The sequence below is a fragment of the Rhyacophila brunnea genome, unplaced genomic scaffold, assembly GCF_057557595.1.
Source record: "Rhyacophila brunnea isolate RB1 unplaced genomic scaffold, BYU_Rbru_1.0 scaffold_6, whole genome shotgun sequence".
Taxonomy (NCBI): domain Eukaryota; kingdom Metazoa; phylum Arthropoda; class Insecta; order Trichoptera; family Rhyacophilidae; genus Rhyacophila; species Rhyacophila brunnea.
Genome location: NW_028233276.1, coordinates 35,640,169 through 35,662,732, shown reverse-complemented (window position 1 = coordinate 35,662,732; position 22,564 = coordinate 35,640,169). Strand labels below are relative to the sequence as shown.

The following is a 22,564-nucleotide window of genomic DNA, read 5'->3' as shown; positions in this document are numbered from 1 at the left end:
ACCTTTTAGGTTTATACACTGGTTCAAACACATTATCTTTATCGCCCAATTTACTTATTGAGTGTATGAATTCATTCATACATTCATTTGATATCAGTGACGTCTTGTTGGGCTAGGCTATGTAGGGTAGGGATGACAAATGAAGGAAGTAATGTAAATATTACTCTTTTTAGAGTAGGTTTCATGGAAAGGAGTTATATTTGTGCGCTGACAGTTTTCGTATGTTCTAAACGTCAGTAGATAACATGTATGTAAAAAATAAAGATTTTCATTTAATTTTTCGTTTAAAATAGTCTCGAAAAAATATTAAATTATGAGATGGGTACCGATATCACCTTTTTATGACGGAACCTTTCTGGATGCATATCAAGCTACGCATTCTCTCGTAAAATCGATTTGTGGACGCATTTGAAATCCATTCCCCAATAAACACATATTTTTGAGATCAATACATACCGACCTCCATGTCCAAACAGTTAGACGCGTTTTAAATACTACGTTACTCTTTGCCGCACGCGCGTTGTGTAAATAAAATATTATATAATATGTACTTATCTAATAATCTATACTGTGAATCCGTTTGTAGTGTTTTCTTGAAGCACCCGCCCCCTATCAAAAATATTTCACATCCTCTCTCCCGCAATGCCCCACGGTATTCGTCCTGGCCGCGAAGATGGTTTGTTAGTACCTACCTAATGAATTATAAAATATGAAATAATTAATATGCATGGAGTCTGTATACCTACCTAAGTACGACATATTGCCTAGGGACGTTGATAGAGAAGAAATTGTTTTATAATTTTATTAGTACGACTACCAACCTACTACATTTAAATATGACATTGCAAACAAATAATGAGATTGTAATAGGTAGTTACAATAAAACAACAAAGTAGAAAAATTCAAACATCGAACAGTTGATTTTATTTTCAATTCGTTCCTTTTAGTCATCTAGTGAGTGTCTGTCTCTATTGATAAACGAAAATGATTGACTAGATACCTATAAAATGTCTACATGTTTTAGTTGCCTACCGCTTTGAGTTGCGTATTTTGTTTTACGTCGACATAATATTGATAGCATGATATCAATACGAGATAAAATATTAGTAAATATTCATTTAACAATATTGGATTACAAATTTAGATAGGTATGTATTAATTTAATTGATATCATGACCTCTCACGATTGTGATTATTAAATGCGTATCTAGTAGGAAACAATTTTGTGTACAAACACATTATTACTAATACTCACCTAGAGAATGATAAAAAAAGTATTGATTCTTTATTGTCAGATGCTTCGATATCTTAGTACCAATATTACAATACTGATCAATACTATTTTTATCTTTTGCAATATTTTCCGAAAACTAGTAAGGACGATTCCTGGGTTCGGAATCCATTTTCAATAGGCTTAAGCGCAAGTGAAAAAAGCATGAAAATTTAATTGGCGAGTTTGTTAGAAGAGTAGGCACCCCAATTTTTCAAAACAAGCTATTATTATTTTACTTCGTTTTCTACAACCTATTTATGCGCAGAAGGATTTTCTTTTTATGCTGCAACGAAGTCAATGAGCAGGAACAGGCTCGTTGCCCCACCAGATATTAGAATGGAACTTATCAATATTATGCCTGATATCACGAAGATATGCAATTCAAGGACTCAACATCATCAAAGTCATTAAGTGCTTTATTTATTCATATTTTTATGTTTATATTATATTATATTATTGTTTTTTATTTAAAAATAATAGATACTAAATAAAAAAATGTGAATAAAAACATTTTTTTTAAATTTTACTAGTACGAATTACCCAATCTAAAAAAAATGTGCTAAGTGTTCCGTTAAAAGTTCCGGGTTTGCGAAGTGTTCCATCGCAGAAAAAGTAAGGAAAATCAGAAAAAAAAAATCAAAACAAAAATAAAAAAAATATAACGATGTTTTATGGCTGAGGATCGTGACTACCTCTGAACTTTGTCATCCTTTGAGCGACCAAGACTTTCCATCCCTACCGATTTTCCGCTTCTCTTAGGGCAGAATAAATGGTACCCACAGTCAGCTCCTTCGCTTGGTCGCTCAAGCGCGCCGACGCTCTTCCTCTGCTTCGGCTTCCCAGGAGAGGCCACCCAAAACCACCAGTCTAGGTTGTCCATGCCGTTTTAAAAAAATGTAGTAGAAATATTAATATCGTATTTAATTTGATTGTATTTGATCGTGGGCGCCGGAAAGATGAACAAATCCACGAATAAATAAATACACGTAAATTACCCATTGAATCAGCTAGTCTAATATAAAATACGATCCTATAATAAAGCAAGGTTAATGGTTGTTGCAAAGACTCATGCCAATGGTGTGCTTTCACATTAAAATATTTCCAATCTTTCACTGAACAGCAGCGATATTACGCAATAGTCGATAAACTGATCCACATTCCGCACATTAGATCGCTCTTGTAGCATCGCAGTATCGCACACACAGCGTATGGATTTAACATATTATTACTAAGTGAGTCTCGCCATGTAGGTAAGATTATAAACTATGTAACTATGTATATATGCAACGAATTGCAAAATGCTCAACAAAACTGATTTCAGCATTGCGCTTATCTGAAATCTATCAATGATCTAATCCTAATATTCCTAATCTATAATAATTAATAATACATTTACGAAATATTCCAAGCATGCTAATATCAGCCGTGCCCATATGCCAAAACCAGATATAATCTGTTAACAAATAATAATGAATAATGTGTCGATTAGATTAAGACACAGGTCAAATACCATTGACGCCACTGACGGAAGCATTTCGTCTAAAACGAATTAAGTAGGTAACGGAAAAAAGTTATACATACCAAAAGCCTTGCGATAATTTGACCTATGTTAAGATACTTTTAACCTAAGATCATGAAATAAATTGTTAAAAGCATTTGGTTGCATAATGATTTCAATTATTATTAATGCTTTTATATTATGCGGCGAAAAAAATGGATTTACCTACATTTTAATGTAATTATAATTTATACAACGATAAGCAACGAACACTTAAAATTGTATGTGGTAGATACATGCTATTGACACGTGAAACCATTAGAGATATTATTCTATATAGAAGTAAATCATATCTATCGTTCTTTGATTGTATACATCAGTGGTTTCTAAATTCAATAGGGATGTGAGCTACTTCCAGAAATTGAAATTGTCTAGTGAGCTACTCATACATATTCCTTTTTATTTTTTATAATCACTTTTATCGTAAAATACATAATATTATTATATTACTTAAAATAAATTAGAACACCGGACTTCCAATAATAAAATACGTAGTAATACTTTATTAACTTATATATAAATACTTAATATTTATAAACAAAATAATAATTAAAAACTATCTTGAAATAAGTGTGAGTAGGTACAAATAAAAATAATTAGTGAAAAGAATGGCATTCACTTTCCTCCATAATTTTTTCAATTCTCGGTAAGTACCTTGTCACTCCTATTCGAATGCAATTATCAAGATGTACATCTGGAGTCTGTTTCTATATTTACTTTAACCACCAGCATCAGTGTTGCCATCTTTTTCTATGCTCATTATAGGACAAAGGCATAAAAATTATAGTATTTCTGAAAAATATATAGTACAGGAACATTTTTCGTCTTGAATCCTTTAAAATTATAGTATTTTGGTATATTTGGCGTAAAATTATAGTATTTTACATTAATCGTGGAATTAAAATTATAGTAGTGTACTATAATTATAGTACGGTTGGCATCACTGACCAGCATAGTGGAAAACGTTGATTCATATAAGTAGGTAGAACAAAACAATGCCTTCATTTTGAGCGCAATAATTCGATATTAATAAAAGGAGCTGAAACAAATTGTCCAAGCAGCTATACTATTTTAAAGTCACTAAACCGCAAATTTATAAATATGAAATAATATCCTACGCGAGCTACCGGTACCTCGCGAGCGACCGTTTGACGATCACTGGTATACATGACACACATTCAATATTAAAAATAGGCGTGATTGATTAGAAGAAAAAATAAATTATTAATTAATGTGTAGATATATACTTCCAATTGAATAACAAAATAATATTTAGTGCCATAAAACAATGACCACTTTCGAAAAGTACTTACAGACAGAGATCCTTAAAAAGTTTAATTAATTTCTTCTAATATGTAGCTTATTTATTGCTGAATCACACTGACACTGAATGGGAGTGAAATTGAATTCAGATTATTTAAATTCAATAGATTTTTGAATAATTTGTAGTTTTAATGTATGTTTTATTTAATAAAATAAAAATGTGTTTGTCTTGATTTTTTTTATTTATATTGTTTCGAGATTCACTATTGTATGACAATTGGATCACAAGAACTCTAAACAAGAATATATTTTCTATCCCAAGACAAATTTACAGAATAATATCGCTTTTGTAGAAACATTTTCAATCACAATTATTTATAATGAAGATAACAAAGAGTCGATATCCATCGTGTCGTGTGTAGGATAAACAGAAAACAGTATCATACATTCATTATCTACACTATAATAAAGTTCATAGTTCTATCAGTTTTAATATAATATAAATTAGAATCAATAAAAGTAGATTGCGAGCTTAGGCTTTCGCATAAGATAAATCTTTACGAACAAAGTGGACCTTCGTTTTTATCTATTTTCAGTATCATGTGGGTAGATTGCTTTAACTCTTTACAACGGATGCAATTTCGCGGCATCCGTTCATAGTAATAATTGTTCACATACATGGATATTTTATATGTATCGATCACAATGCTATTAATTGGAAAATCTATTTGCCCACGTACATGTAACTTTGCAAAACAGAGACGAGGAAGAAAGGCAAATGTATCTCCGCATACATATTTACGGGAATATAAGAAAAGAAAACTAATCACCTCGGGTACTGCTGATTTGTGTTTATCTTTGGGATTATAGTTATCGATCAACACAGTTCAACAATACACAGTTATTAAAGTATTACCTATTTCTTTCTCTTGCGACTTCTGTGTGATACGAGCAATCATGTCTCATATATAATTATGACAATTTGTTATTCTACTTAATATGTCATCCATTAAGGAATGAACCAAACTTAAATATGAATATATTTAGTGAGAAAGTGTAATAATTCTATATGTGTTATTGATTGATGGAAGACAGCTATGGTGTTAATCACTAAAAATTCCCAACATAGGGCGGTTTCCACTTTGCACACAGATAATCAATGCAAAGTCAAACCCCATGAATAAAATTGACGAATTGCGGCTGAGTTGACTTTGTATCTGCAAATCTTCAGCAAACTCCAAGGGGATTGGAAAATACACGCAGATGCCGATGGCGACTGAAGGAAATCTGTGAAGAATACCAAGGCTCGGCTTGAGAAAGCTACTCATTACTAGAGCTAGAACACCATTTACGATAGAAGAGACGATCAGTGAGCACGATTATTCATACAGAGATTTTAATTCTTCTTCTTCGGCCATGTCCGCCCCTTAGTTATAGCATAATATGGACAACACAACGACTCCTCCGAGAATTCCTGACGTTCGTAGATCCACCATAGACACTCTTTAGATAGTATTTAGCGGCCTCCCAGGACGCCGGAATCCGGTTGGGTTGAATAACAGTCAAGCCAGGTTGAAGTTGTCTTTAGGCGTCCGCATGATGTGGCCGAGCCAGGTCCAATGTCGCCTCTTCGCTCTCAATGTGATGATAGGCTGTTTGGTTAGCTGTCCTATCTCTTCGTTACTCCTAAAGTCATACCACGGCACACCGCAAAAATAAGCTGTTCTCGAAGCTCAATATATGGTTTCTCGTAAGGTGCCATTACCGTAAAGCAGGACCGTCATAATGCATTCTGATATTAATTAAAGCCATAATAGGCATATCTTTGATTTACATGAGATGTTAGCTAACATGCAGCCACTTACAAATAAATGGACTGCCAAATCTACACAATTAAAAAAAATCCTTTATTTAATATAGAGTAGAGCTAATAGAGTAAAGCTAAATAGAGCTAATAGAGGTAATATAGAGTAGAGCTAAAGAATAGAGCTGTTCTTAAAAAATAACGTTATGAAATTCAAGAGAAAAAAATCGCTGTTTGTAACGAGAATAATATATGCCAATCATTTAAATGTATTCAGGACATACGTGCCCACGAAATATGCACCAAAATTCTGCAATCCTAACGATTCAAGACGTCTTGACATGAAATTGAAACGCAAAAGAAAAACAATACGCCTCCATACTATCAAACATGGGAGGTGGATAGTATTATACCACCTAATGGTTATTTCGTAATTCGGCCAATAAATTAATAAGAAATCAATTATTTATTTACTAGTAATATTAAATACGTTGATATCACACTCTCGTTACAATGTTGCCATCTCATAAACTGATTTATAGTGTTTAAGCAGTGGCTGACAAACAAATCTAACGAATAGTGACATGACGACATTTTAAATGTGCAATCGAGTAGTTCAAAGCGTCGATGCCATTCTTATCGCCGCCATTAAACCTGTCAATGCAAACACGCGAAGTTTACATTCAAAATTTTAAACAGTCATTAAAATATAATATAAATCTATTACCGAAGCGTAAACATAATAGCGGACGTTTTTGAAAATCTTCAAACCACCTCGTTAGACGTTGAAAGTTTACACAAAAAAGGTAAATATGCACTTGCGTGACATCGCATATTTTGCGAGTCACCAATGTTATCAATTTATTTAACCGATGCAGCAAAAGCGGTATCTTTTAAACATTTGCTGCGATACGCTAATAAATTAATATAAATAATTTAATGTAGGTGATCAATAAACACTGCAGTTTTAATTGAAAGAAACGTAAATATTTTTCAAGTAAAACTGCGATGCAGTAAAATGAATTTATTGCCATCATATTACCACGTAATATTTTGTTGATCTTTATATTAATATATTCTTTTATACAATATTATAGTATTAAATTATTAGCAAGTGCAAGTATAAATACTAGATATTTGGAGTGATCAGTAACGCCGGTTAGTAATTAAGGCATTTAATTGATACGTACCTTAATTTAATATACAAAAACCGATAACCAACATTATTAACGCAATTTCATGTACAAAATACTACTTAAAATCGTCGTAATTAAGTACGGTGCCCGAAGCTTAATAATTGGAAAAGCACACTGTCGCGAATCCAGCGGTTACAGATTCAAGTCCCGTCGAGTGTCGTTTTTTTTTTTCTAAAATGGATTTTTTTCTAATGGATATATGAATGAGATATTTTCAAATTATATACCTATGTTCAATATACATAGAATGTTACATTCTCAAATCTTGTGAATTATTCGTTGAATAAAATACCCCGACTTACGCGAACTCGGAGTTCCGCGATTCTTGATTTTTTTTTCGTTTGACAACACTGCCGCTCGCTATCTTCAGTGTTTCTCTTGCCCCAGACCCAGTTCCACCAGAAAAGCACATGAATATTGCAATTTTGACAGAATGTCTCAGTTCAATTGAAAAAAACTTTTAGAAAATTTAAAAAAACATAGATACCAACGAAGAACGCGTTATAGCTACAAAGCAAGGAATAAACAAATTATTAGCTTGCTACGAAGAAATTCTGCGTGAAAAAAGAATGCATTGTGTCGTCAGACGAAAGCCATCGACATCGAAATAACTTTTTAAAAATATTTTGTACATATTAATATGTACCAAAAACTGCAATTTTTTTCAAAACTGGAGTTTTTGTTAGTCAATGGTCCGAATTAAACAAAATTTATATGTATTTATATGCAAAGTTGTACCCCGACTTAAGCGATTTTAGTCGGTCACATATATCGCGTAACTTCGGGGTATTACTGTATACTATAATAATACGATGTGATGTGATGATTTCGATATGAGCAAAAATGACTACGTATGCACGTATTACAAATTCAATAAATAACAACACTAGAAAATTTCGCCGAAGTGTCGATGAACTTTCACAAAAAAATAATTAAGACCCGTACTCGGCAATTGAAATTTTCAGACCCGAATTATTGATTGATATAGAATTGGTGTCCTGTATCTGCAATCTACAATATTAATGTGGTGTTATTATGTTATTAACACGGCGTGTTCTGAGAAGCGAGGATGCCTGATAGAAAATAATTTACATCTTTTTTCATACGCGGACTGCAATTACTTTGCGAATATCAAATCTCGCAAACTCTTTCACGGGCACAATAACGCCGAATAACAATAAGAGATTATTACATGTTAGAGTTAGATAGATATGCTTGGTATTAATTATTTGAAGTATAGTCCAGGATCCCATAGACTTTTCGTATACATAATATGCGGAACGCATTCTGACAATTGGAATAGGTTTTAGGCATGGAGGTATTAAATAAAAAGAGGGGTAAGAAATCGACTTTCTCACACAACTGAATGAAGCAGGCCAACAATAGCCGACAACTTACGAGAAATAGGGACGCGATAAAAAAAATCAGGGCATCACGGAGGATTTACTTTGGTCATTATAACGTACCCATATAATATAATGTTAACGTGGAAATTTTGCCACAAATTGATTACCAGCCCGCCTCACCACACCAACATATATTTCATATAACCTGCCTCCCCTAGGTTTTAGGGGTCACAAAGATATATAATGTCGATGTTCCCAGGCGATATTAGTGGACATTTTTTTTTATTGAGGTTTTAATTTTTTTTCTTATAACCCACCAAAAATTGTTCTGAGTTCTTCAATAAAACCAAGACCGAATCACGGATCGATTGAAAATGCAATAATTGTACAATGCCATCGGCATGGTCGTAGAACTGTTCGTCCCATTTGACAAAATAAAAATAGCAAGTAGTGCAATGTGTTCAAAATTATTGATTCTTTGAATCCATTCATTGGAAGTATTTACACTGTTGGAGGGCAGCACAAGTTTATTTATGGAAAAGCTCATCTGAACCACAATTTGAGCCTATTGATTTCCTACAACTTGGCTATGAGTACCTAAATAAAACCTCAATATAAAAAAAACCACTAATATCGCCTGTCAACATCGACATTATATATTTTTGTGACCCCTAAAACCTATTCCGATTGTCAGAATGCGTTCCGCATATTATGTATACGAAAAGTCTATGGGATCCTGGTCTAGTAGAAATAAAAGATGACGCGTACAAGATACTAGATGTTATTATTGTTAATATTATTATCGTAGATTTAACAAACACAATATTAAAATGTCGTATTAATAACGCGAATCAAAACACTACGCGTACTGAATGATTTTATTTTGGCGACGAACGCTGTGAACGCCACTAAATTTCAATTGAGATTTTATTGCATACCGTAAATGTCATTTTTAAACTGTTAGATGATTGAAAAAGATTTCGCTTAATGATTATTCTGACCACTTAGGCAAGGTTATATCATATTGAAATATTTGCATTGGTGATATACCAAGAAGACTTTAGATTATTAATTAAGTATTATTATGTTGGTAATAGCAGTGGCGAAGGATGTAGGCTGTTGTGATTCTACTTAAATAGTGCACACTAAACTTTATCAGTCATACTTATATTTGTTTTCGTTGAATTAATAATACATACTACAGATAGTGTTAGTTAGGTTAGGTCTATAAAATATATGCAATTATTTATGGTTTAATCATTAATGACATAATTTTATAGATAAACAAATATTTTTTGATTATTATCTACTATTACTTGGATTACGCAGGGTTTAATTGAATTTAAAAAACTAACACACACTATCCACACATTGTAGTCTTAATTCAATGAAAACAAATACGTTTGACTGAAAAAGTGTAGTGTGCACTATTTAAGTCAGATCTGACCCTTCGACACTGAGTAGGTAATAGATATGCACCATAGATTCCAATCCGCAGCGAATTATGACGTTTTTTGAATTAGCACAGTTCCAATTTTAAAACATTATTTTAAAGTCGATGACAGATGAACAAAACAAACGAAACTGGCATATTACGTAGAATTAGCTTAGGTACTTCTTTCAAATTTACTTTCACAACAAAAGCAGTAATAGTGCACTTAGGAACTTCAAAGAATAGATTAATAAGTGTTCCTAGACTAATATTTTAAAATAAATAAGTAGGTACAATAGAATAGATGTTGATGGTCGAGTTGGGTTATGTCTGTAAGATACTGTTACGATATCTTTATGAGTGAGATTTAGCGTTAAGATGTATAATAAAGTAGATTATTACTGTGTTGTATTTATCGGTCGTAAACTTTGAATGATATACTAACCATAATATAATAGGCCATATAACTTACATGTAATTGAACAGGTGGCAAAGCGTACGTGAAAGTCCTACTTCTACTGTTTTATGACTTCTAATATTCATTCACAAAACATTATTTTACAACGTTTTTCTTAGCTCGTATCTGTCCGGTGGTTGTCCGGCACAAATCTTCCAATCGATTTTTAACTAACTTCCCGACTAGCTAGACATTTGAAACTTTTAGAATATATCAGAACACGATGCCAATGCATTTTTTTAATACTTTTAGCCATCTTTAAGTAGAATTGAATTCATTTTCAGTTAATTTTGTTTTGTATGAAAAGTTATTTCGACACCATTATTGGTTGCTAGGGGCCTGGGGTCCTAGCAACTAAATTATTAATACATACGTGCGTTACTATGGAAATCAATATGACATGTCAAGATCACATTTCAGTATTATTTCTATCAAGTAGATTTTTTTGGCTCGTTTAAGCTAGTCAAGTCAAGTTTATATGATTCAACAGAAAATTTAAAAACGTTGTATATAAAAAGTTCTTTCTATCTTGTAATTATTTAAGGTTACATGTACATCGTACGCATTAAATATCGCCGTAGCACGGTTTACAATGAGCCGTATTACCGGAAATAGATGACCGTATAGCATCGAGATAAAAAAAATGTCGCGTTGTAGGTACGTGGAGCATTGCATACAGTTGGTAATGTTTAAATTTTATTAGATTAAATAAGAACATTAATTTGATAGGATACGACATGAGACTTACGAGCACCTACCATAATTTTATATAAATTATGCGATATGATCGTATTTCTGATTTACTCACCTACCTAATGTCTTCCGTCTTTATCGGTTATAATTACGTATTTTAAGGTGTTTCATTTATAAGATATGAAGTTGATCTTAATATTAAACGGCTATATATTTCATATACAACATATCACGGTGAACTGTAATACGGTCAACTGCATACGTAATAATTCTCCGACACGTATTTTTAGAAGCTATGACATAATATATATAATATATCTACCTAAATTTTGAATAATATGTACCTACTTGGTATCATTTTTTTGTCTTACAAAAGCTTCAAGAGTCAAGACAAACATTACAAAAAAATGATGACGCCCTCAAAAGTGTGAAGTCTTGCTCATATAATTAATACCAGATGAAGGCCTCCCCCATAGTTAATTCCACTCGCTCTCGATATAATAAAATAGTACTACAAAAAATGGTCAGGATTCAAAATTATTCGCCCTTTCAATAAGTTTAAAATGTTTGTAAGTAAAATTTTTGACATCATATTCGCTTGAGAATAAGTATGTACAATGTAGACAAACGTAATAACCACCACTACTCTAATCAGCAACATAAAATAATCACACATGTATTAACATGCCACGGAGCACTGAGAGCATATCTAAAAAGATTCAAACCAAGAGACGATACTGTCGTCTACGTAATGGCAACACCTTGAAAACAGTGCGACATGTCATTAACGACTGCCCAATATTAGAAAAAGAGTGATAGGCTCTCGGAGCTCTGTACAGAAAAAATATTTATGAAATTAACCTCACAAACGTCACGAAATATTAAACAACAAAATAATAAGGAAACACTACACAAAATATGACATGTTTGGCATTTAAAAAAATAATGAAATAAACGAAGGAACATAACAATGGCACGGTAGTCACTAAAGACTTTGACTGAATTTAGTATCTAATATAGAAATATACCTACTAAGTACTAATAAATTTTTATATTTTTTACTTAATCAAACAGTATACCTAACTATCTTTCAACCCCTCAAAAATATAAATATGTAATTAAATTTTCTGTATATACCTAATAAGGTAATAAGAACAACTAATAACAGAACAATCTTGTAACAGAAAAAAAACAAGGGTCGTAATAAATTAATTTAAAAAATAATACGTTATGTACCTATATTTTAACTAAATAGGGTAAATTGGAATGTTAAATAAATTTCTGTCAAATAGGCAACAACCCTCAGTCGACTGTTCTCTCTATTTACCAATTAAGTAGGTACTTACGTGTATATCATCAGAAAAATGCATCTTTATTTTACTGGTACTTCTAATTATCACATTGATATTAAACGTATATCTCGGAGAACACAATCTGTCGTGCTGAGGCAATATTATATACCTGCATACGTTTTAGGTGTTAAATAATACGCAAACGCGACTTCACCATATGGCGCGAACTTACTTTACATGCTGCATTTTTCCCCCCTTATTAAGTATCTCAATTCCAAACTGCACGGTTTACATATTACCAGATCTGACCTGATTTGATAATTATTATTATCGTTTGAACTTTGTATTCAATCCACTAATTGAATATTGCACCTGCATAACGTATTAATTCACAAAATGTTAATTAAACAATCAAAATCCAAAACGTAATACACGAATATTATACACAATAAAAAGCTTTTCCAATTACGAACGCTTTCAAAAGATTGCTGAAAGTTTTATGTTCCAGAATACCTTGGTTTAATTAAGTATATACGCTGTGAAATTCAGTAGAATCAGAATATCGAATTTATTCATGATATCTTAATGTAAAGTCACTTAGGAACATCCATAAAATTTGATTCCTCTTACCATATTAATGTATTGAAATACTAGAATTGTTTCAACACACATAATATTAAATAATTATAAATCCAAATAGCGAAATGACTTAAATGTCTTAAATCAGAGTAATTTAAACAAAACGGCACTCGTAGTCTACTGCGTAAGGCGCTGGCCTTTCATCTGGAGCCTTTGTGTTCGATCCCAGTGAGGTCGTTATATACCTATTATGTATATAATTTTCCCAAAGCCTGTGTGTTTGCCTTATAATACTAACTACACCACTGTCATTGGGCCCCATGACCTGCTGTAGTGTTAAAAATAATATGTAGATATCTACCTACTTATATAATATATATTTTTTAAATATTACATATTAAAAATACCGAACATCGTGTGATGTCATTTACGACATACATATAAGTAAAGTATACTTAGAGGTTATTACAATAACCATTTTGTCCATTTCAATATGTTAACAATGAAATTTGGTGCCTAATACATGAACACGCAGAATTGTTTTAATGTTATTCGAATTAACATCTGTTTCTTCTCTCATACTGTGCTTTTTAATCTCCCCATTGCATTGGTAATAAATACAGAACAGATTAAAACTAAATCTTTGTTATTTGCACGTGATTAAGTTTTCAATGTAAAACAAACACTCGTCGAATAAAATTAAAATCAATTTAATGTATATTTAAAGATAAGAAAAAGGTAGTAAAGAAATACTCACAGATCTGCTGTGTACACTGCTCCCTGCGGCGCTGCCCTCTGACGATGTACTCCCTCTCCGCTCGGGCGTCTCCTCCGCGCCCGGGCCCACCCCCGCCGTCCCTACCACCCCGGAAGGCATGCTGAGGCCTTCACCGAGCTTCGAAAGCGAACATCGCACGACAACCCAACCTAACGACTTGCACTATAACTCCACGTGAAAACACAATAATCGACCATTAATTTTGCAGCACTTTATTACACAATTTTTAAATCCTGGTATTTTTAAATGTATTATTGATTCAATTCGTTGAATGTTTGGTTCACTGTTTAAATAACTGTTTGATGGAATGTATTGCTATTTTACGTTCGGATTATCTTGAGTTAAAATGTGTAGAATTGCTGTCAGATCATTGTTGAGAAACTCTGTAACAATACAAAAACAATAATTAGTCAAACTATTTGTTTATAAAATTAAAACAAAATGTCGTTATGAAAGAAAAAGTATCATTAACCTAGCTTCATTAATTAGTAAAACAGGTTAAAATAATATATCATCTGTCAGTATATAACTTTGCATTTTTTTAAATATTGTAAAATGAAAATTAAAATCTATTTATTAAATAAATTCCATTTATTTTATTTAAATTATTATTTGTTTGACATTTCAAAAATATTAATTAACCTAAGATTTTATCACAGAAATATAACAAACAATGATTCAAATATCTATTCTACGGTATGTATTATAAAACAAAACAAAGCGATTATAGAACGTCATAATATTATTATATATTTTTAGTGTTGCTAGTTTGGTAACTACATCACAATATAACGTTGTCTATGGTGCTTAAATAAAAAAGAAAACAAACCATAATGTCATATTCTCACAATTTGAATTTATTATACTTTCTATGCAATGATGATATTGTTTCTTATTTATACACAGCCACTTGATACGTTTAAGAAAATCACACACACAGTGAAAGTAATGTAAAAAGGGCAAGAAACGTTAGGTACTATGTCATGCGCTGTCTATGACCAACTGTACATTGCAAGAAAACGCGAGACGCAGATGGTATAGTTCATTATTGTAATCTATTATCAATCGCTAGGAGGAGGAATTGATAAGATAAGGCGATTTAAAATATTGAATATTATTATCGCTAACGGGTATGTAAAATTGGCTTACAAGTTTTTGATAAACGTGGGAGTAAATTTCCTTGAATATACCCAAATATTTGCATATTATATTACTATAATATTATAAATAAACCACATTGTAAATAAAGTTCGATAGCTCGGGTGGGTAATGCGAATCAGCGAGGACGCGCGAGATAAGCCGATTCGAAAAAAGCGACGTAAACATTATTAACGATAACGATCTCAGAAAATGCACACGAAAAGAAATTGTATGCGCACCTTTTAGTGTTATACTATGAGCATGGCATGGGGGGTGACAAGGCTCTAGGCTGGGGGCCCGGCGTGGCGGGTCGACCAGTTAAGTGAAAAAAACAAACCATACATTTGCTTTAATAGTAATAAAAGTCGCCTGTGGTGCAATTTTCCTAAATGATTATTAACATTTAAAAATTAGTGACTATGTAGAATTTTATAATTAATTTAATTGTGTTTGCTGACTTACTATAAAATGGATTTTTATCCAATATAGCGAAGGGTTGCATGTTAATTGGTTACCACGAAAGGAGATCGCGATTAGTGCTTCATAATATGCCAAGTGCCGACAACTTAATAAATCAACTGGATTTATTTAAAAAAACGCTAAAAATACACGTAATACACTTAACCCTGGGGTTCCGTGGAAACCACTTGGGGAACACTATTGTCGAAAATCACACTGCCCTTAACCTTAGCGATAGGTAGGGGGCCCGCTTCAGGATGTGGGGGCCATGACTGTAAGGGAACGTAATGGATTTTAAATTTAAATTCCAACTGATTAAATTTTTGTATTTTCTCATTTGAATCATTTTTTTTTTGCAACCCGGGTTTAGCCTTTCGATATCTTTGGGCACAATGCACACTCACCAATGGCAAATGTACAACTGACACAGTATACAGTGAGGTAATAAGCTAAATAAATTTACTAAAAGATCGCCACAATACACTATTCTAAACTCTAACTAAAGTAAAGAATTAATATAACATTTGATTTTCTAATACTTAAGTACAATTTGTGTGCGGGCATAATATGCAAATTGGTCTTTACTAGGTTTTACATTGTCGTTAAGTATTTCTATTTGCAATGGAATATTTTTTTTTTGAAAACATATCTACCAAAGTCTAAGTATTTGTTCGGTATTTGAAAAATTATTCGATGGTTGATAATGATAAGGTTGATAAAAAGTGAATAGCAAAAGACGCACAAGGACTGAAAAATTGCAAGATAACATCATAACACTTCATAATTATTTAGTTGTTATTTGTAATTGTGATTATTCATTTAATTATTTATGATAAATTAAGGAATTCGTTGCTTATCTACAGTAATAATATACAACTGTCTTTATGTTGGTTTTTTTATAATTGCACTAAACTAATAATACTGATAATAGCTAGACCTACTTAAAATAAAGAAAATACGGAGATATGAACCCACCTTAAGGAAAGGACATATTATTGTGATTTAATCAGATATTTACCAAAAAAATATTAATTTTTACATATTTCAGCTATGAAACCATTATAAAATATCGTCATATAATTTAATAATATAATAAAAATATTAGTTCAACTACTAATAAGTAGGTGCTCTAGCAATGACAACTAGGTATCGAATTAAAAGACGATTTGTTACGGCTTTAGAATAGAATGCTACCAAGTACCTAAATGCTAACTCAGTCAATGCATACTTATATAATTGATAATTTATTGTTTTTGGTATCATACGGTAATGGCATTGAAATACGAGGGTGGGTCAATAAGTCCTTAGAAAAGCCGACAAGTGGCGCGACTAGTACTGTAAGCGGTTTGTTTTCATGCAGCGGCACTACCGATTCAGTATGCTGCGAAGTTTCAATCAGATTGGTCGGGTTGTACATTTAAAATTTTGTTCGTACATTTAAAAAAAAAATTTGCTTGTGGAAAATGGAAAAATGGAAAATGGAGAAAATTGAGTTTAGAGCTGTTATTAAACATTTTAATATAAAAGGGTTAACAGCAAAGGAAATAAAAAATGAGTTGGATTTAGTTCACGGCATATCTGCTCCTTCACTTGCAACTATTTATAACTGGTTAAATGAATTTAAACGTGGTCGTACATCAACAAAGGATGAACCACGCTCAGGACGTCCTGTAGAGGTGACTACACCAGAAATGATCAATAAAATCCACGATATGGTGTTAAGTGACCGATGATTAAAGTTGAGTGAGATAATTGAGGTTACAGGGATCTCAAAAGGTAGCGTCATTTCTATTTTACATGACAAATTGGGCATGAAAAATATTTCTGCAAGATGGGTGCCGCGTTTGCTCACAGTTGACAATAAACGCAATAGGGTGGTGGCCTCTAAAGCCCTGTTGCCGCTCATGCAACGCAATCCGGATGAATTTTTTCGTCGCTTTGTGACTGTAGATGAAACATGGATACACCACTATACTCCCGAGACGAAAGAACAGTCAAAGCAGTGGATTGCGAAGACAAACCATGTCCAAAGAAGGCAAAAACCGTAAAATCAGCTGGTAAGGTTATGGCTACTGTATTTTGGGATGCACGTGAAATTATTTTCGTTGACTATTTGGAAAAAGGAAAAACAATAACAGGGGATTATTATGCATCTTTATTGGACCAGCTAAAAAACGAAATTGAAGAAAAATGGCCTCATTTAAACAGGAAAAAAATCCTCTTTCATCAGGACAATGCCCGTGTTCACACATGTTTACGATCAATGGCTAAAATTGAAGAATTGAAGTTCGAATTGGTCGACCACCCACCGTATTCGCCAGATTTAGCCCCCAGTGACTTTTTCCTTTTCCCAAACTTAAAAAAATGGCTAAGTGGACAACGTTTTTTTTCAAATGAAGAAGTCATCGATCGGACAAATGTTTATTTTGAGGACCTTCCGAAAACTTATTTTTCTGACGGTTTAAAAAAAATTGAGAAACGTCTAACCAAGTGTATTGAGCTCCAAGGAGATTATGTTGAGAAATAAAAAAAAAATACAAAAATAAAAACTGTTTTAATGCTTTTTTCTAAGGAATTATTGACCCACCCTCGTACTATGGCTTATTAGTCTATTTTTGGACGTGTAATAAACCAAACGAGTGCCTCCTCTATCTGTTGACTACAAACGAAATCCTTTAAATTCAAAGTTGTATTGAGTGCTGATTATCTAAGCCAACACGAAAGACTAGCAGTAGTAGTCGAACTATTGAAACCAGTTCGACATTTTTTATACGTACGCGTCATTGCAATACTTACAATTTGAGTAACTAAGTAGTATTCTTTATGCGTGCATTATATTTAATACATCTATGGCGTGCATAAGAAGTTAGAGCGCCAAGGATCATGACGAAGTGGCTACCCCAACGGAAGAGACCCAGAGGCCGTCCAAGAAGGAGATGGGCTGACGCCGTAGAAGTGGACTGGCTTCATATAGGAAGACCCGGTAACTGGAGAAGTGTGGCGAGAGACCGGAGTGAGTGGAGAGCGGTTGTGGAGGAGGCCAAATCCCACCCCGGGATGTAGCGCCGTGGAAGAAGAAGAAGATGGCGTGCATGTATTCAATTAAAATACTGATAAGCCATACATTATTTTAAGATTCTGTTAACTGTCAAGTTATATTCGGCAGTGTTCACACGTTTACTATCGTAATGTCGATTAACTCATTCACTGCTGACTAGTTAATTACCGCAACACGGTCACTGCTAAAGACACGCCTGATATGTAGCAATTAGGATGATAATTAAATGTATAGATGTTTTATTAAATCAAACAACAATACAATGCAGTTCCACCATGAATTGACAGTAATATTAAGTAATAATTAAATGTAATTATCTCGTCAGTAGTGAAAGTATTAGACCTAATGGCCACGCGCCTGGCGCGTCTTTAGCGGCGAAAGACTTAAACAATATTTGAATCTAAAGAAAATATTCGTTGAAAAAATTCTAACATACAGGCGGACCTCGACTTACGAACGTTCGACTTTCGCACAATTCGCTATTTCGCACATTTCAAAAAAATCGTTTTGTTAAAACGTCGCGCTGGCCGTGGGGTTAAGATATCCCCTTCTCGCTCGCTCACAAGCAAGTGCATTTCTTGCATCACTTGCATCCTGCTCGCACCCGTCACTTTGCTTGTGAGCTAGCTAGGATAGGTGTCTTGCGCAGGAGCGCGTGCGGGCGTGTCATGTTGTGCGTTTTGCTATTTTTTTTCATTTGAAATACTTCACCCTAAAAATTTATAAACATGAGTGAGAAACGGAAAAACTGCAGTGTTGATACGAACAAAAAGAAATCAAGGACTTATAAACTTCACATGACGTTCTGATTGCGGTGAATCTTTTGCTTCAATCGGACGTTCGTATGATACAAACAGGTCTACTACGATATGTTCAATTTTGAAAAATAAAAATAAAATTAAGGAATACGTTCAAAATTGTGGAAATATATTATCTTTAAAGGTTGTTTCTAAAGGACACGGCATAGTTATGGATGAAATGGAAAAAATATTTGTCATCATGGATCGACGACCAACATCAAAAAGATGTCCCTCTGAATATTTCAATTATTCAAGCGAAGACTCTTAGTTTGTACAAAGATTGGAAGGCTAGAAAAAGAAGATTCTAACACGATTTTTCAAGCAAGTAACAGTTGGTTTATATTAAATTCACTGGAAAATCGGCTGATGCGGATAAAGATGCTGCAAAAGAATTTATTTCCTCATTATCCAAAATTATTGAAGATGGAGAATATTCCTCTAGCCAAATATTTAATGTAGATGACACAGGTTTATTTTGGAAAAAAAATGCCTAGTCGTACATTCTTATCTAAGGAAAAATCAGTTGCCCCAGGGCATAAACCTTCTAAAAACCGATTGACATTGCTTCTTGGTGGAAACTTGGCTGGTGATTTAAAATTGATGTCAATGTTAATTTATCAACCAGAAAATCCCAGAGCATTGAAAGGGAAGGATAAATAATTGCTTACAGTAATCAAATAAAAAAACCTGGGTTTACTGCGTTAATATTAAAAGATTGGTTCACTTTACATTTCGTGCCAGCAGTTAAGCAATATTGTAAAGTTAATGATTTACCATTTAAAATATTTTATTTAAAATAAGAAAAAGAAGCGTGACAAAGAGCTAACTCTTGATAACTTTTTAAGGGAAACACCCGCAAACCCCACTTAAACATGTCTCTTAAACATCTTATATTTACTTGATAAATAAATATTTTAAAATACACACAATTTAATTTTTTTTACTTCCCTCTACTTTCGAACATTCAACATTCGCACACCTTTTCAGGAACCAATTATGTGCGAAAGTCAAGGTCCTCCTGTATTTGATAACAGAGTTGCTAGGTTAGTGATTGTTTTGCTACTATGCACAGAGTTCATAATAAGTTATTATAATAACATAACAATTCCCTGTATTTTACGCATTATTACGTGAGTGTGAGTACACCCATATTACGTACCCGACCCTCAGTTGGACCGGTCGGCCATTGCTACTTGGTATCTACGAGGGAAAATTTCTCAGCTTTTAAAAAGTTTGCGGCATTATACGGCGAGCGAGAAGGTCTTTTCTCATCGAGAATTGAATGTAATACATTATATGGAATTAGGGATCACGCACACTCTAGTGCACGCCAACCAAGGTCTTGGGAAGTTGCTCCTGGGACACTTTCGGCACAAATTTGAACAGCGCCTATCGTTCGTTACGCCACGGTATACGCCTGCATAACGGGTGTGGAGACGTGGCGGGTGGTGGAGGGAAAAGCAAGTACACCCATATTCAATACTACTTGAAAACCAAAATCCAATTGCCACAAAATAATGGTACATTCTTAATGTATTATTTTAATCTCTCGGTTTTGACAGTGTAAACAGACAGTAACTACCTACATAATGTCAACATTATAAATGTGACAATAGTATAAAAATATCATAATATAACGAATTGGTATCAGTGTTTTAACCTATTTTTTCAATTTATGTTTGTGATCGACAATCTGCAGCCAAACAAGTGAATGAATGCACTACAAAAAACATCGTATCCGAAGGCTGTCAGTACCTATTTAGGACTAATATTTTCCAGGAGTAAACTCAGAGTGCGCGCCCACACGCCAATGTCACGCATTCATAAGCGATGTCACTATACGGCGATGCCATTCAATCATGGGTTTAATTAGCGATGGAAACGTGACCAGGTCGTAAAATCGAGATCGGGATATGAATCCCGCCCCGCCCTAATCGATTAAGCCGCCCCCATATTTACAATCCGCAACTGGGCGACGCCCAACCATTGCTTATATTATGTGACTCAGACTTTCACACAAAATCTAAATATTAAAGTGGACACAATAGCAGAATATGCATCCTAATTTTAATATAGGTAAAATTAATTTGAGCCATGTAAATATATTATGTTAGAGCGGGACACGTAAAGGAAGTGAGTTACCTTGTGGATGTGACTGGAAAAATGTATATTTCTCAAGTGTGGACATCCTTATATGGGATCCTGGTTGGAGTTTACCCGGGACGCATGGTATCCCTAAACTTAGAGAACTCTTCAATGAAGAAATCATTAATGAAATTTTGCGAAACTGTTACATAGCAAAAATAACAAAGGAAAACTGAAACGGAAAACGAAAGCTGCCAATTGCTAGAGCTAGCTTAAAAAAAGCTCTTGATATCCCGGTGAAAACTTATTTTGGACAGAAAATACTCTTGAATTCGATTTTTTTTTCGAGAAAAAGAGGGGCAATAAATCGCAAGCTTTAATTATGACTGATGTTTTAATCAAAAATGATGCGGAATCAAATGGGTATATTAGTAATAATTTTGTTTCGGAAAAATATTTCGGAATTTTCTTTTAAAAAGTTGGCAAATTTAATTGTGGGTATAATCTGCTTTATTAGCCATGTTTACTGTGATGCCTCTAAACATCTTCAACCTCCACCGCCGATGATGCAAAATTAATTTACAGGATGATAAAATTCCAGTGAATTTTTCGCTGTCGTTGACCTTCTGTCACTTATTAGTGATACTACAAGAGTTATCTACAGGCTGTAGGTTTACGACGAAAAGAAGGAAAGTGTGTTACCACAATATGCACAAATTATTTGCATTAACAGTAGCTGAATCAACCCAAAGATTGCATTCAGTGTACCTACATACGTTGTCAAAAAATCAATATCGAGAGAAAAATCAAATGTAATGATATGAATTAATGGTAATGATAATATCCTCACATACATATAATAATATATAACACCCACGATGGCCGAGTGGCTTAAGCATCGACCTATAACGTCATGGGTCTCAAGTTCAAATCCTGGGTCTGGAAAATAGAGTCAGTATTCTATAAGCTGGCGTTCCCGTCACGTCGTTTGCGGACGGAAAGAATTGTGCCATCGCGTTCGACTGTCGCAAGTTTTCAATGGGAGGGAACAAGAGGGAATGCAGTGCTGAATGCTGAAGCGGGGGGGGGGGGGGGCGTACGCTAACTTATAGAAGACAAACTCTACACTTTTCAATTTGTGTTCGAGTCAGAGATGAACCTAATAGGTTGAGCAAATGGCCAACATTCATTTCTCGTAAAAACAAAAATCTGTTAATACAAACATCCACTCTGTGGAGGCCATATGATCTTAAGATCAGACATGGTTAAAAAATATATACCTATATTTAATATGAAGAAAAGCTTCAGCTCAAGATCTGAAGGAGTTAGCCAATCTACGCAGATTATATTG

At 33.5% G+C, this 22,564-nt stretch overlaps 1 protein-coding gene across 4 annotated transcripts in view; it reads right to left on the bottom strand.

Moving 5' to 3' along the window:
* The window catches only part of smash (smallish), a 478,903-nt gene that overhangs the window by 73,522 nt on the left and 382,817 nt on the right, over nt 1–22,564 (bottom strand). For all 4 annotated transcript variants that reach the window (XM_085956529.1, XM_085956532.1, XM_085956531.1 and 1 more), the window contains one exon: nt 13,651–14,054. In XM_085956529.1, the coding sequence (XP_085812655.1) occupies nt 13,651–13,770 (120 nt within the window). In that variant the 5' untranslated portion in view covers nt 13,771–14,054. The remainder of the gene's footprint in view (nt 1–13,650; nt 14,055–22,564) is intronic.